The 16,364-nt window shown below is 41.6% G+C and overlaps 1 protein-coding gene across 2 annotated transcripts; it reads right to left on the bottom strand.

The window, feature by feature from the left end:
* Positions 1-1,705: 1,705 nt before the first annotated feature.
* Positions 1,706-16,165, bottom strand: ctbp1l (C-terminal binding protein 1-like). 2 transcript variants are annotated; one of them, XM_079556806.1, is made up of 11 exons: positions 16,059-16,165; positions 14,972-15,017; positions 14,757-14,898; positions 8,805-8,959; positions 8,573-8,717; positions 7,277-7,483; positions 5,534-5,748; positions 5,322-5,452; positions 5,131-5,258; positions 4,814-4,931; positions 1,706-4,739 (listed from the first exon to the last, which is right to left on the bottom strand). In XM_079556806.1, exons 3-11 carry the CDS (start codon positions 14,815-14,817, stop codon positions 4,556-4,558), a joined length of 1,344 nt encoding a protein of 447 aa, XP_079412932.1. In that variant the 5' UTR covers positions 14,818-14,898; positions 14,972-15,017; positions 16,059-16,165; the 3' UTR covers positions 1,706-4,555. The 2 variants fall into 2 exon arrangements, with proteins under 2 accessions (XP_079412932.1, XP_079412933.1); XM_079556807.1 differs by lacking the exons at positions 14,757-14,898; positions 14,972-15,017; positions 16,059-16,165 and adding an exon at positions 12,925-13,109.
* Positions 16,166-16,364: the final 199 nt, after the last annotated feature.

The following is a 16,364-nucleotide window of genomic DNA, read 5'->3' as shown; positions in this document are numbered from 1 at the left end:
GCTCAACCTGATTAGGGTTGTGTATTATTTCCAATGCCCGTTCTTTAACGATACTTGGTTTACTATACTAATACCTGTACTAAAAGTCATGTCGAACCATTAAACAGAACAATGTTAATTTATTCCACAAAAGACAATTTCTGTTGTATTTGTATCATTTATTTGAGCTGAAACCACCAAGAAACTTCCTTCAATGTGGTTCCTGGACCCAACATCTAAAGATGTTATAATCTATATTTTCGGTCCCTGCTTTCCTCGATACTAGTAGTACCTAAATGTTTTTTTCCGATACCCTACTGGTATTGTTTAACGATACCCAACCCTAAACCTATGAATTTGTTGAAAATGTGGTTGATACAGTATATTACCGATATGCCCCTGACCCTGTATTTAGGTTATGCCTTACCCTTACAAATTTCCCCGACTTCACAATGTTTTCCATTTAAGTAACACTTACTTGACCAAGTATGGGAACCAGTCCATTTTACAGACCACCAGTCTGTTCCTACTTCCAGACATGATAAAATCTGAGGCCTTCCAAACTCTCCTTCTCGTTCTGAGCAAAACAAACAAACGATAAAAATGTGTCTTCCCAGCATGCCAGCGGGACCCGCAGCCAGGAAAGGTGAGAGATGTTTTGGTGAACACTGTTGGCCAATCCCAAGTGGCGTCACAAAAGCAGTGAGGCAATAAGTGTCTGAAGTGACCGTGAACCATCTGTACACAAACGTTACATAATGTACCTGAAAGAATGCTTTACACTTGAATGTAGCCATGATACACACACTTATACCGTGAAAATGTTACATTTTGGCAATACCTCAACCAAGGCTCTCCTGTTTTTGCAATCGAACCGACTCTTTTTAACGGAGATCTTGAGAATTTAATTCTCATTCGACCCTTACAATGTACACAATGGAACGATTAGAGTAAATATTAACATTGAAAAGCAGCTAAACATCTATTTAAAGTTTTATAAACGCACTGGCAGCATTTTCCACACCTCGCTGAAACGTTTGCACTGTACTCGGTGTTAAAATGCCAATTAAAATGGTTGAATAATAATCATTCTTAGGTGCTGCAGATTTTGTCCCTTCACCTTTCAAAGAGTAGGATCCCAGTTAAGTACATATGGTTGTAATTTTGTGCCTGATAATCTGCCCCGAGGGACCCAAAAAAAAACCCACCCTCTCCATGTGCCCCACTCATAAAACTACGCAGGTCCTGGCACCGCATAACATGGACTGCATAAAATTGCTAGAAGCGGTAAGCAAAAGATTTCATGAAAAAGCTGTGAATCCATAGTTTCCCCTCTTGGTATATTATTAAACGTATTCAAACATTACAGGCATTTAAGAGACGAAAGTGTGCAGGGCCTTCAGACACCAATCCAAAGGTGGACAGTTTGACCCTTGCTCCAGCCAGGTGCATACTGCCGGTGAGTCTTTGGGCAAGACATCTTTCCTGCAGCCTTTATACACTGATGCAGATATGGGACATTGTAGTGCTGAACTAAATGAGCCGAGGCGCCGACACATGTATCAAGCACAGAGCGCGCTGTGTTGGTCGTAATGGGTCCTCTCAGAAAAGGCATAATAAAGAAATTACAGTAAACACATTAATTTTTTTACATTTTATTAAAATACGGTGTGGAGTTTACCATCGGAAGTTACCATCACAAACATGATTGTTTCTAATAAAAAAGTAAACAAAACAAAAATAAAGCTTAAGAGCCTAGTTACAGGAGGGTGGTTTTTTTTTTTGTCTTTTTTCAAAATTTCTTTTTGCAGTCTGGTGAAAGAAAAAAAAAAAAAAAATCAATTCACAATGAGAGTGAAAAAACATGTTCACATGTTGTAAAAATACATTTCCCAATTTAAACATCACGCACGCTGCACATTCAAACGTTCATTCATCCGTTGGTTAGATGTCAGTGCCAAAAGAAAAGCGAAACGGAGCAGGTCTGGGAGGGTTCGGGCGGACAGCTGAGCGGGGCAGGACCGAGGGTTTGACTGCTGCAGGATATGTGTGCGTTTGACCCTGAGAGAAATGGTGACCGCTTCACACCAAATTTATTCTGTTGTATTTGACAGACCACACCAGTGTTGCATTGCCGTCCACCCCCACTCCCTCTCTTTCCACCGGCAGCTGTGTGTAAGGAGTTTCAGAGCGGCTTCAGAGCGGCCCGAGAGGGGGGGGGTTTCACACCAGAGCGTGAAATATTAACTGTGGCTTTGTAACCATAGGTGCTGTGCTTTATCCGTGAGCTTGCACATAGACACTCGCACTGCCAGGGAAAAACAAATGAAGTTGAATGAGGTCGAATGGTTAGAAAGAAGGAGGCGCACAATATTTTGGGGTATTATTATTGGGGGAGTGATATGATCCTGGCCCGACACTTCACCTGACTCGTCTTGCTGTGGTCAACGGTTTATAAGGCAGTGAGTGGTTCCATGGCAATTTTTACACAGCTACTTTAAGGGAAAGACAAAGTAAGGCCAACGATATTGACAATATTGGGAGGGGACACGTTTTGTAATAAAAAAAAATATACCAAAAAGGAGAAATGAGGGGGATCTCACCGAAATGTTTCAGTACAACATGTAGAACACAGACAAGCATATCAATAAAATAACAATAAAACATATGCATTTCATCAACAGTGCACCGCTGAACTGAAAATCTGCGTCAACAAAAAAAAAAAATGAAGATACCTATTTATGCGCATAATCTTTAACTATGGGGGTACTTTTTAAAAATATATACTCATCACATAACAGAGGGCGCAGACATGCTCCGCGCCCCCATAGACTCTGAGGAGAAAACTGTACATCACTGGAAACTGACCACGACAAAATGGTTCAGGATAAAGAGGAAAACAGCAAGATGACAACATTTTTTTAAGCCGAAAGCAGGTTTTTTTTTTCCTCAAGAGAATTACCTCACATGCACTATTATAGTTAGAGCAGCTCGACAATGAATGGGAGCGGGGCTAATTATATAAAAAAAAAAAACAGAACTATTTACTACTCTAGTAAAACAAGACTAGCAGAACACGACCTTTGCTTTTCTCAAGTCAGTAAGATGAGACAACAACTACAGTCAGAAGTAATACGGGTTTTTTGAGCTCTGTGGTAAAACCTTTCCACAATGAGAAAAAAAAAAGAAAGAAAACAGGTAAAAAGGCAAGATGATACACATTGGTTTTGAAGCCTGAGTTTTGTCAGTGACCTATAGTGAACCTACAAAGAATCTGTCAATTCATTTCAATGGGGCGACAATGCTTTATTTGATCAATGAATGGTTACTGCTACAAGTTCACAACCCTTCTGGTAAAGACTATTATTAAAGAAGTCATCTAGAAAATCTGTACAAAAAATAAAAGGGTATGCACGGTACATTCAATATCTGTTACTGAGGTACTAGAAAGGTGTTCCCTTGACACCAGGGCAACAGCGTTAAAAAGAGTTACTCCTATGGACGTCCTCTGGAAAGACAACAGTTTGTTATCCTACAGAGGGTTCAGGGAACAGAAACGCACGCACAGTCACACACGTTCGCGCACACAACCTTTCTCAATGAAAAGCCAGCATGCACAGACATCGTCCTGTCACTCGCACAGGGAAAGACGGCAGATGCATGCTGGTTCGGGAGGCGAGTGAAGGGCAGTGGCAGAGGGACTGGAGATGGAGGGTGGAGGGAGATCTTGAAATCATAAGGCGATGGTTAGATCCCTGGTCACCCGTCCTGTGCCTAAACTCAAGCTAAGCTTCTGAAAAGCCAAGTCAGACGGTGCCCTCTGCTGGTGAAGACCCTACCACGCTTTGAATATTTTAAGACAGGGGGCGCTGCATTCGGGCACAGTATTCACACAGCCACTGCAATTCTAAATGCGAGAATGAGGAGACTTCAGGCTAGGCATCACAGGGTTAAGGGCTTGGTTAAAAGTGAGGAGATAAGACGTACTTCTTAATGAACTGAGGGCTACACAGTCACATCATAATGCGTCCTTCGAGCTTAAGACCGTGCCAGGGAGCGTAGTGGGGATGAGCGGGACCAAATATTTGGTGATGATGCTTTAGATCGTCAACAACCTTCTTTATGTATATAGCACAAATCTCCCAGCAAAAGGGGTTTTAAAGAAAAGAAAAAATGATACACAAATATAAGCAGTAACTGGAAATAACAGGGCATTTACCTCCACTAGTCTGAATCAGGACGCGACTGGAGGTATAAAGCCAGATTCAAAATGCTTTCTCCTTTTTCAAAACAAGCATTAACAACTAGAACCCCGATACATACACATTAAAAGAACAGCCAATGAGCAAATGAACCAATCCGATCACTGAATCCTTGAGAACAGTTATTGCTGACCTTGTGTGGTTATGGGGGTTGTGAGGGGGGTTGGCAATGATGTGTGGGTGGGGGGTGAGATGAGCGGTAAGACAGGTCACTCCAGGGCTGTTGTGGGAGATACAGTGTAGATCCATGTCAGGTCTGACTGGTGCTGAGGGGTTTCCAGAGGCAGGAGGAATGTGCTGGCCTTAGGAGGGGGCTATTGGTCGGAGGGGATGTCTCTGTCAGCCTCGGCCTTGGTGGGTTGTCCTGGAGACGGGGCGTGAGGGGGGTGGGTCACTGGGGTGATGCCATGTGCCATCCCTGAGACCAGGCTGTCCACCCCTGTGCCTGCTCCTGGGAGACCCCCCGCTGCTGCCACATTGATCAAGCCAGGGGGAAATCTACAGAAAAAAAAACAATCAAATTAAACTCATGATTGAAGGACACAGTTGTGATATTGCCACCTTGTTCTCACCTGTAGGTAGCGCCATTGAGCTCAGGATGAACAGTGGCAGCCTCCATGCTGGGCCACTGAGAGGCTGCCATCAGGTACTCTTTATTCACACAGTTCTTTAGACTGTCGGGGATACGGCCTGCAGCAGGAACGTAATCGTTATTAATACAACAAGTACATCATTATGACCTCTTCTACGACACCATTGCCAAAAGTATATACACAGAAAAATAGTGTAATGTATGCAAAAGAGCTGTTTACTTATGTCTACTTCATAGTTTAGTCACGGACAACAGTCTTCATTGTTTTTATAGTTGGACAAAGAAAGGCGAAGGTACCGGTGATGGCGCGACGCACTTCCCTCGCAGCCTCTTCTCGGGCCTCGACTGAAGCCTGCTCGCTGTACCAGGAAGTGTGCGGGGTACATATGAGGTTTGGGGCATCTTTCAGAGGGCCAGTGGAAAAACTGAAGACACATATTATGTTAGACAAGAAAAGACCAAACACAGACTCTAGTTCCGATCCGCACCTGAACGGCTCCGTTTCATGGACGTCCAACGCGGCTCCTCGTATCCGTCCTTCTTTCAGCGCCTGAGCCAGAGCTTTCTCATCCACCAGACCTCCTCTCGACGTGTTCACCAAAAAGGCGCCCTGACGCATCTTTGGCAAGTAACAACAACATTTACGTTAATTTAACAGTCAAGTGAAATCAAACTGAGTGAGTCAAATGATGGAACACACCTGTTTGATGGTAAAATCATTAATAAGATGGTGGTTGTGCTCATTTAGGCTGCAGTGCAGGGACACACAGTCTGAGTGGATGAGCAGGTCTTGAAGGGTTGCCATACGCTGTAATCCCAGGGAGCGCTCCACACCATCAGGCAGATAGGGATCATAAAAGATGACACCAAAACCAAACGCCTTGGCCCTAAGAGCCACTGCTTGGCCAACTCGCCCTGAAGCACAACAAGAGGAGGAAGATTTTAAAGGCTGTATAACATGATGAGAATATGAGAGAATAAGTTCCGTCATAACAAAAATAATAGTATTGCAATATTTGGTAACACTTTCTTTATTTTACACTACCTTGATACATTGTACCTAAGTAAATTTAGTACAATGTTTTTGCTACGTAACAATGTGTAATAACTTGTACCTATGCAGTACATACACAATGGAATAATGTGTATTAGTACTTTGGAGGTACATAATGTAATAAGACATAAGACGCTTAGGGTTAGGGCTGAAGGCAGGGCTCTCAGAACTAAACCAGGATTAAACCAGGGCAAAACATGATACATCAGGGCTAAGGCAGGACTAAATCCCATAAACCAGACCAAAGGCCTAATACAGAATAAGAGAGCTACATATGAGACCAGTTCATCTCAAACAACACGAGTAACTCCTGCTCAGCCACTGCTCCTCTCAGCTTAGGGGACATACGCTGACCAAACACATGAGCCGCTGTTCTGTCCAGACTTCGCGCTTTATGAAAAAAGTGAAAGAAGCGTTCCTTGGAGATGGCGCACTCATCCATATGATTTCAGCCTCTCTCTTTTACCTGTTAAATTCTCTCAAAGAGCATCTCTGTGCTGGTACATTTCCCACAAAGACATGTCAAAGGAAGTCAGGGGAGAAAGGAAGAAAAATGCACCCGTCAGATTAATGATTCCTATGTTTAGTTAAGTTAGAGTCCAGATAGTTTTTCCAAAACTCACGCACCATCAGCTTCATCGTCCGCTTTACAAACATCCACAACTGAACTGGTGTCCCTTACCTGAAAGTAGCTGGTCAAGCCCATTGTATTAACGATGAAGACGACAGGGAAACATGTTTTCATCTGCCGTGGACAGAGTCCTGTTACTGCATTGGATAATCCAAACAAAACTCCAAAAACACGATGCACACTATCCTTGTGCTTCGGTTTAGAAAATCTGTCAGTCCGTCCAACGATAAACCTCCTGTTTTCTCAGTTTACACCACTTTACAGAGCCATGTTTTCATTTGAGCCTGCGCTGTTGGAGATGATGCTAGCAAGGCTGCAGGCACACTGCTACGCAAAGAGGCGCGATTAAAGTTTGGGTCGTATGTCTTATTACATTATGTACCACCAAAACACTGATACACATTATTCTAATGTGTATGTAACCTGTAGGTACAAGTTATTACATTGTTACATAGCACATTACATTGTACTTAATGTGACAGGTACAATGTCTCAAAGGTTGTGTAAAATAAAGTGTTTTACTAAACCATTTCAAAACATTATGTTCAATTAAATTATAAAATGATTTGTTTTGTTTTTACCCTCCAACTGAACTTGTTTGCACAAACTGCGTTTTTTTTTAATGTTGGAGAAAAATATGTAAAAGCTCTTTGTGATGTGGATATTGTGTAACCAAATATTGCAATAATTTGCTAATTCATTGTTCGGTTCTGGATGACAAAATTGATAAACACTTGTAAATGCAAATGATCACTCACCTAAACCGATAATACCCAGAGTCTCTCCACGGATGCGTGCGGCACCCCCTGCGACCTCACGGATCTGCTCAACGCTGGAGGCCCGTGTGCCCTCCCTCAGCGCTTGGTGCATCCAGGTCACTCGTCTGTACAGGTTCAGAATCAAACATAACGAAGTGTCGGCCGTCTCCTCCACCGATGACGCGGGGACGTTACAAACTGCAATGCCTGCACAAACGGACACAAAACTCAGCACTTTAGGTAACACAGACACATGCACATAGGTCAAAACTAGCTCATAAATGTAAACAACTGGACTTGAAGTGAACCAGTCTCTCACTATCAGTGTGCTGCGGAACATAATCCTGCCCTGAGAGATCATTAGGTATGCTTAGTTGGAAGATTATCTAATTTCACCTCTATTATAATTTCTATCAGCAATAAAACTTTTTATTTGTGTGTATTTGACCGTTCAGTGACGCAGTGGCGGAGTGGTTGGAATGGCACCTTTACTTTTACATCCCTCTATGGTGCTCCAGGATCAATTGTTTTATAGAGTTTCTGGTAGGTCTTCACTGCTGCCCTCTCACCAGAAAACCCACTATTGATAAACTATTGATCCTGGAGCGTAATCGAAGATACCATGATGGAAAGTAAAGGCGCCATGCTAACCACCAATACGGACATTGGGTCGGAAAAAAGGCGATTATGCACAGATTTTTTTTTTTAAGCATTAAAAAGTTGCATAATGCACCTTTAAACTATTGTTTATAATAATGATAAATTGTAAAAAGGGTAGGAAACATAAGTTTTACTTCTACCTACTCCTTTTCGTATAATGTTTTATTTCATTTGTTACGGTATGTATCCACATAAGGAACATAATTCAAAATAAAGACTACTAAACTAAACTAAACTAAACTAAACTAAACTAAACTAAACTAATAATGCTGCTGTATTAAAAAAAACGTCCCAGGAGGTTGTGTGGCTACATCTAGTGTCAAAGTAGGCACACTTGGACCACTACTTTCACTCTCTGCCTGCGCCCACTAGACGCAGCTCATCGTTCTTAACTGCAGGACAAACCTTTATGGGGAATATTTTTACCAGTATGGTAAATTATCGCCCAACCCTAGTTCAGTCGTTTTGTTTGATGTCCCGTTCCAGAATGAAAAATAATAATTCCCACAAAATATAAAGTAATTTGCCTGATGAAAACGTTTTATCCTATTGAAACTATTTTTGAAAGGTTGGCAGTGTGTGGGAATTATTATTTTTCACGTGTGATTTCTCAGTACAATACAATGTATTTCTTACCTAGTTCAGCGGCTGCTTTGACGTCAACATTATCAAATCCGGAGCCAATCCGCACAATTACTCGTAAACCTTTGAATTTTTCCAAGTCATCTCTGGACAGAGTAATTGTGTGATACAGCAATGCAGCCACTGCTTCATTTAGCACCTGCACAATTGTTGAAAGAATAAACACAATATACTTTTAACGTTTTAACAAAAGGTGCCTCTTGTGAATGTTAATGCACCAATATACCTTCTCATGTATTTCTTGTGTGGACTGGGCATCACAGAAGGCCACAGTAGCTACATCTTTGAGGATGGGCATTTCCACAGTGCAGTCACGCCCGTCCAGCAGGGCCACCAGAGGCCGGGGGTGCATCGGTCCATTGAGGATGGGGGGTCGAATACCTAAGAATCACATGACATTTACTGTATCATATTGATGAGGACGCATGACATGACACAACTTGACAACAACAAACCCAGCAAATGCACAGGTTTAAACTCACTAACATGATAGATATACTTTATTTATGTATTCAACTGGAACAGGTATATACAATCTAAAAGGCATGGATCAGAAACATCTAATCGCATAGTTCCTCAGAAAACTCATTCACGCCTTTGTCTCTTGAAATACTGGCAACTGCAATGCACTGCTGGCTGGTAAAGGGAAGAGTGGGGTAGTTTGGGTCTCGCAGTATTCATGGTTAGAACTCGTGCTTCACAGCCAGAAAGAAGGTTCCCACCTGGACGGCGCCTTTCTGTGTGGACTTTTTTCTCCCCATGTCTGCGTATGTTTCCTCTGGGTACTTCAGTTTCCCCTACCACTAAAAACATGCATGATAGGCCTGTATGAATTATGTCTGTGTGCATGAATGGTGGTGGTCAGAGGGGCCGTTGGCGCAGATGTGTGCAGTCATGACAGCACTTTGGTCAGGGGAAACGGAAGTTACACACATAGCTCACCACCACCAAGGATGGAGTGAATGTAAAATTGTCTCATGTAAAGCGCTTTGTGACCATGTCTGTGAAAGGGGCCATACACATAAAGCTCCTCTTCTTCTTCAGACCAAATAAGAGTGACCAGGCTAAGCTGAGAGGTCCTGGACACAGAGTGTGATGTCACGTACGGTTCATGGATGATAGATGGCAGCTGCCTGAAAGGTGAGTAAACCAGGGCAAAAAAAAAAGGACTAATACTAGACTAAAGACTAATCATTTTTTATTCAACCATGCGTTTTTTGGCTGGAGGTGAAAAAGTGTAAAATGGCGGACTGCAGAGCTTTGGTTCACACATGAAGCCTTTCAACATAGATGCCTGGTAAACTTGCTTTGGTGAAGTCCCCAACTCAGAGCAGTGACTGAAGAAGTGGTGGATGGTCTGTTATTGTGGATCTTGTGCTTTGTTTGCAAACCCGGACAAGGAAGACCTTACTAGAACTTATTAATCCAAAGACTGATGCTGTTCCCTTCTTGTAGATTTTAGTGGTTATCAACTTCAATAATTTAAGTTCAGTAATGACGAACATTAGGTTAACTGGCTATCGTTTAAAAAATATCTTTTTTATCTGAAGGACCCGTGTCATGGGTCAATATTCTAACTTTTACCAAACAGACAATACAAATTATTAGTTAAAAGATGTCATAGATAAATGATAATGTCTACCCTTCAGATAGTGACCCAACCATCCTCTCACTTTCAGTATTGTATAATCATGATTTAGAGGCATCTGCCATTGTTTAGGAGAATGTGCAAAATGTTGACAGCCTTGGCAGTAAAGGTAAGAAATAACTTCTGTGACCCAAACCACCCTGCTCTCCCCTACGCTTACAGTGCATATGACAGGCTTTAATGCTTTCGAAAATATGACTTATTTAGAAGGATATCATCAGCTGCAAGTTCATCAGTTGGAATTATCATTCTATTACAGTGAAGCAGCAATTTTGGTGAAGAAATGTTGGGCAGAAAAGTTATTTTCATTAGAATTTTTAAGCTGCTGACAGGAAGTGACAGGAAGTAAAAGTAACGTTCCAGAGCACTTTGACTCACTCGTTTCCCATCGACTTAAAATGGTTGCACAGCAACAGTTTAAAATCGTTGTCCTTTATCTACATCACTTCCTGTCAGTGGAAGTGATGTGATGACGAAAGAAAGCTGGGTAAAATCCTTTGCAAAATCTTAAATATAATTGTGTTCGCTATGTTTTAGCAAAAATGTTGTCTAATGTGTCATATGCACTTTAATGGTCTCCTGCTAAATGAAAAGGCTGCAGCGAAATTGCTAACCAGGAAAACCAGGACGTGAGCACAAAACTCCTGCGCATTAGCTTCCGGTAGAATCCAGGATCATGTTCAAATTCAACTTATCAACTTTAAATGATACTGGAGACCTGCTGGTGCCATATCGTCAAATCAGAGCCCAGCACCCCAAAATGTGGCTTTACTAATGGTTCCTAGGATTCGTAAAAGTACCTTCAGAGAGTATTCAGCCATTAGGCCCAAATTCTCTAGAAGGCCCTTCCCGTTCACGTGAGACGTTCACGTGAGACGTTCACGTGAGACTGAAAATCTTCCGTTATCACTGTTCATATGGTCAACCTAGATTGACCATACAGTTTATTTTAATTCATCTGTTACCCATTTAATCCTAATATGTGCTTCATGTTTTTATTCATGTTTTCAATAGGTTATCTTATCTAACCTACTTAATTATAAAACATATTTCATGTCTTTTCATCTTTTAAAATGATGTATTTTATCTTCAGCGCTTTAAGACTCACCGTGTGTGAAAAGCGCTTCACAAATAAATATTGATTGATTGACAGACGAAATACATTTAACATAACAGTAAGCTGACACACACAACCCGCATTATCGCAGGGAGAATACATTTAAATTAAAGCAAACATCAGTAATATGGGCTGGAGTTATTGATCCTCAACTGTCTTCCGTGAATGAGCCAAAAGCTTAGCAGTGATGAATAAAACTGTGCTTTTCCAGTCTTTACGTCTGATACACGGTTTCTCCAGAAATTCATATGCACATTCAAAGAAAAAGGAAAAAAATATTCTTAAAACAGTGACCCAGAAATACCAACGGTAAAGCGCTCTTGCTGTGAGGTGTAACTAAACGTGAACGGCCACCATCCGGGGGTTTGAGCTGGAGGTATTTAGCCACGACTTTGAAAGAGTATCAGAGTTCCTGAGAGCAGTGGAAGAATTGTGGTTTATGATGTGAATGTCTACTGTATGAGGAGCGCTTGAGTAGAAGGGGGTTGGGCCTGAGGAGGAGAGGTGATGCCGGGGACTGCTGGGGGAGGGGTGTAAAATACAGCGGGGTCCCAGCGTGGAGGTGGTGGGGGTTCATAGGGGGGTCTGAGTAATGACCTAAATTCTCATATCTACAAGACTGTGATTTTCCAAACATGAGAAGAACATAATACCACCCACAAATAAAGACATTTTGAAATAAATATTGTTAATTCTAAAATAAAGGGGAAAAATGTAACAACGCTCTTCCATGACAATAATACCACTAGATTTAAAATACATGTAATTATACGCATCGGTCAATAGCACCACAGGGCAGGTGTGCGAGCGGCCGGACATCAACTTCAGCAGAGAGTAAGAGATAATGATCTGGTCAGACAACTGTAGTTACCACGAAAAACAAATATTTGTTCCAGTTTCTCTGATGTCTAACCATTTTCAAACACTAGCATAAATCATGCAATGTAAAGGAATGAAATGCACCTCATGGGGCTAACACTAATACGATATTCACTCTGCTCATTTAGCTCTGTGGCTAGGCTAAAACGCAGACGGCTGAAGAATGCTAGCAGGTTTCCAGCTACATTTGCTGGCACAATGGTACTCTCATTATGCAGAAAAAAAATGATGCTGTCCTTCACAAAGACCCTTGTGAAAAAGCTGTTGCGTATACAAGTAGACCTACACTGAGTAGTTTGAGTAAAAGACACTAGCTTAACCAGGGCCTACGACAAGTGAGCATGGTCGCCACACAATGCAATTCATTCAGTGATTCATTCATTCTGCTCCCTCTCCCTTTCTTTGCCTTGCTCCCTCTGGACGCAGTTCGAAGAGTGAGAGGTGAGGGGGAGGGGCAGCTAGCCATGATAATGCAGCAAGCAGCAGTACTCCACCCAGACACAGCAGACACACACATACATACACGGTTGTTCAGTTCCTTCTTAACAGTAGCAGTAACAAAAATAGGCCTCTGCTCTAGACATAAAGGGAAACTGCACACACAGCTGCACCACACCCATATCCAAGATCTCTCCTCTTAACAGATCTCAAAATTTAAAAAAACACACAGCAAAATAGAAAGCACATGAGTGCGGGGCTAACCTTGCATTATGAAGTCTGTCAACCCGTCTTCCTCTCTCACTCATTCGCCTTGCTCTCCCTCTTTTGCTCGTTTTTTTCCTCCCTCTCTCTCTGTCAGCCCGCTCTTGGCTGGCTGGCTCCCAGCTGTCATCCACACCCAGACCCTCCCCCCTGTCCAGCCTCCAATCACAGGCTACGGCATTGAGGACTAGCCAACCAGCACTAACCTCATTAACATAGCCCGGTCCAAAGCTTCAGGGCTGCTGTCTTTTTTTTAAAGAGACAGCTGGCCCCTTTCCCTGTAGCCGCGGCCACGACCTTTCACCCTGTCCTCTGGCTCTTGAGACTCTCACAGACAGTTCCCTCCATTTTAAAATTTGTGTCTGATCTATGCAGTCGATCAGACAGACCATTACCTCAACACAAATAAGCTGTAGGTATCATTTTACCTGGGTCATAGGAAACTTTCATAAAAAATTGGCATGATCTTAAACTCAAAATAATGCAAAGATAAAGGCAACACTTTTAATATAAGTGATGATGCAACATAAATAGTAACGGTACGAAATTGAATCAATGAAAGGGTCACTATTATTTCAGGACGACATGTTGTCTCAACAATATCGAGTTGATCGTTTTATATGATGCAGGTGCAATCATTGTTGAAAAAGAAAAAATGAGCAGAAGAGATTGAAAATGCTAACTTGGAGTAGATAGAGAGTATAAATGCACTTGTCTGTCAAAGAATGGAATGGCAGCTTATTCACATGACACAAGTCACCCAAAGCGCTTAGAGAGGCAAAGATGAAGCGTCTTTTATTTTGATTGTTGGCTAAAGTGATGCTGTTTAAGAAGAAAGGGCTCTACTTGCCCAAAGTGATCCTCGCACACATTAGCGCAAATGTACAGAATGCTGATTGCACCACCCCCATGGTCACCCATACATTCCATCCAGAAAACATACCAGCAGAAACCCTATAAACAATCGATACTGGGGCATTATACTAAAGTCTGATAAAAGTAAAGGCACAATGCATACAGCCACTTGGTCATTAAAATGTCAAATACGTACTGATACGTACTTTTTCCCCCCGCATTGGGCTTTAAATAAATATATACACTACCGTTCCAAAGTTTGGGGTCACCCAGGCCAGTTCTATAGTTTCTCTAAGCAGCACATTGTTTCCAGATGTGCTAGCATAATGGCATGAGGGTTTTCTAATCATCAATAACCCTTGAACAGTCATGGTTGCTGGAAATGCACCTCTGTACACATATGTAGGTATTCCATTAAGAATTACCTGCATCCAGCTGGAATAGTCATTCACCACATTAACAACGTCTAGACTGTGTTTATGATTAATTTACTGTTATCCTCAGTAATGCGCTAGTTTGCCTGAAATACCAGGGCTGTAGAGTTGGCCGTTTTATTCAGTCCTACTTCCATTGAGTTTATGAAAAGTGTTGTCATCTGGAAGCTCTCTAGCTCTATATCTCAACTAATCTATAAATGATGTGGATACATGCGCTGATACAGTCATTGCTTCAATGCCTTCTATCTCTTAAAGAAGGTGAAAGAGTCAGTGTGCGCCTTAACACCACTTTTGTGGGGTATCGCTTATGCACAGGGAGACAACACAGACTGATGCATAATGTTCTCAGCCCTGAGATTGCATGCACACTCCTATAATAAAGCAGGTGCATTTATTGAGTCTAAAATGGGCTCGTCCATCATCAAGCAATAAGTCTAAATAGTAATCATTGTGACAGGCCTAACCAAAAACATGGCAATGATTATTTAAACTGCACATTTATGTTATTCATTTATGTTATTATAGGCAGTTAAATCTTACCCTCACAAATGCGGTCAAGTCTCTGTCGCTTGACCTGTTTATGTTTGTCCATCAGAGCCATAGACTTAGCAGTCGGAAGCTGGCACAGAGAAGAACCAATCCAAGTGCTAGGCAGCCCCTTTAGCAGTTAAATTAGCGTCACCTACAAAGAAGAGTAGGATCATGTAAATCAGCACACTGTCCACATATTACAAAATTTACTACAAGTTACTCACCTGAAAGTCAGTGATGTCTGTGGCAGTCCGGTTTAAAGAGTTTTCACTAAAAGAAAAGGCAAACATTTCAGCAAAGCACAACTGACAAGTGACCAAGTTATGAAAAATAAATACATTTATAACCAACTTTAGCCCAAAGCTGCGACCGCTTACTCGTGTCTCTTAGTTAACAATGTAGGAGCCTATCTATTGGGCTATGTACACTTCAGTGACACGAGTGTAAAATAATATTTTGTGTCTTTCAGTTTAAATAGTTTATCAAAACATAATGGATGTGGTAATATTGTGCGCAATGGTTTATGGGCTTATGGGGAAAAGTTATCTCGCACGCTGCAACTTTTCATCAGATAAACACTGAATCCAAGTGAAATAGCATAACAAGTATTTTATATTTGTCCTTTTACAATAGTCTGGAACTGATTCTGGATTCATGTTACACTGATGGTGAAATAGTTTTAGGCAACCGTTAGCGTTAAGTACTTAGCATGAAGTAACAGCAAGAGTTCACTGAATCGCACAAAATGATAAAAAATAAAAATGCGTATGTATTACTTAAGTGTACACTGCTCCTTAACATACAATCTGGCATACGTTAATTTGACTTCATGAATGTTTTAGTTTACAGATTAACTTGGTAATAGCCAGCAGAGCTAACAATTGCTAACAAAACAACGCTAGTTGATGATAGCTAACACAAACAATTGAGAAGATTAGAGGCACCACTTAAGCAAAACTATCAAAAACATGGCGTTTAAACAACACTACCATGACACACCGTGCGCATAAATAACAGCAAAAGTAAAATAAGCATACATAAAATATGTTAGAAGAGTTTGCATCAATGCTAAAGTTAGCTAGCAGCGCCGTTAACTAGCGTGTCTATGAATGTGAGCGCAGGGGAGTCCATTTCTACGATTTGTTATCGGTGAGTGGCGCTACAATGTGAAATAACTGACCCAGAACATAGCCTAAAGAGTATTATTAATATTCAAGGGAAATATGAACAAAATACGTGTCGGGAATTAAAAGTGTCTACATTTTAACCCTGCTCTGTAAACAAATCTTGCAAAAATCACTAGTTATTTACCGAGAGTAAACTCTGAGAAGAGTGCAAAGACAGTGTGCGTGCGTCGGCGATGTTCCCTCTCTCCCGATCGCCATGAAATCACACAGAGGAGGAAGTGCTTGTGTTGATGGGGGTCAGCGGTGAATGTCTGTGCCCCACCGGACTGAAGGAGCGCCCTCACTTTACGTGGCGGACCTATGCGTTTCAGGTTAGGTCCATAGACTGTAGAATTATTTTAAGTCATTATCTTTGACTGTAGTTGAAAAAGAGCACAATGAAGTTGAGCCAAAAGTAAAGTGGTCTCCAGAAGAAGAAAAAAAGTACTTA

This window comes from Gobius niger (assembly GCF_951799975.1).
Source record: "Gobius niger genome assembly, chromosome: 5".
Taxonomy (NCBI): Eukaryota; Metazoa; Chordata; class Actinopteri; order Gobiiformes; family Gobiidae; genus Gobius; species Gobius niger.
Note: the sequence above shows the minus strand (reverse complement) of the source record. Positions and strands in the feature narration are given on the sequence as shown.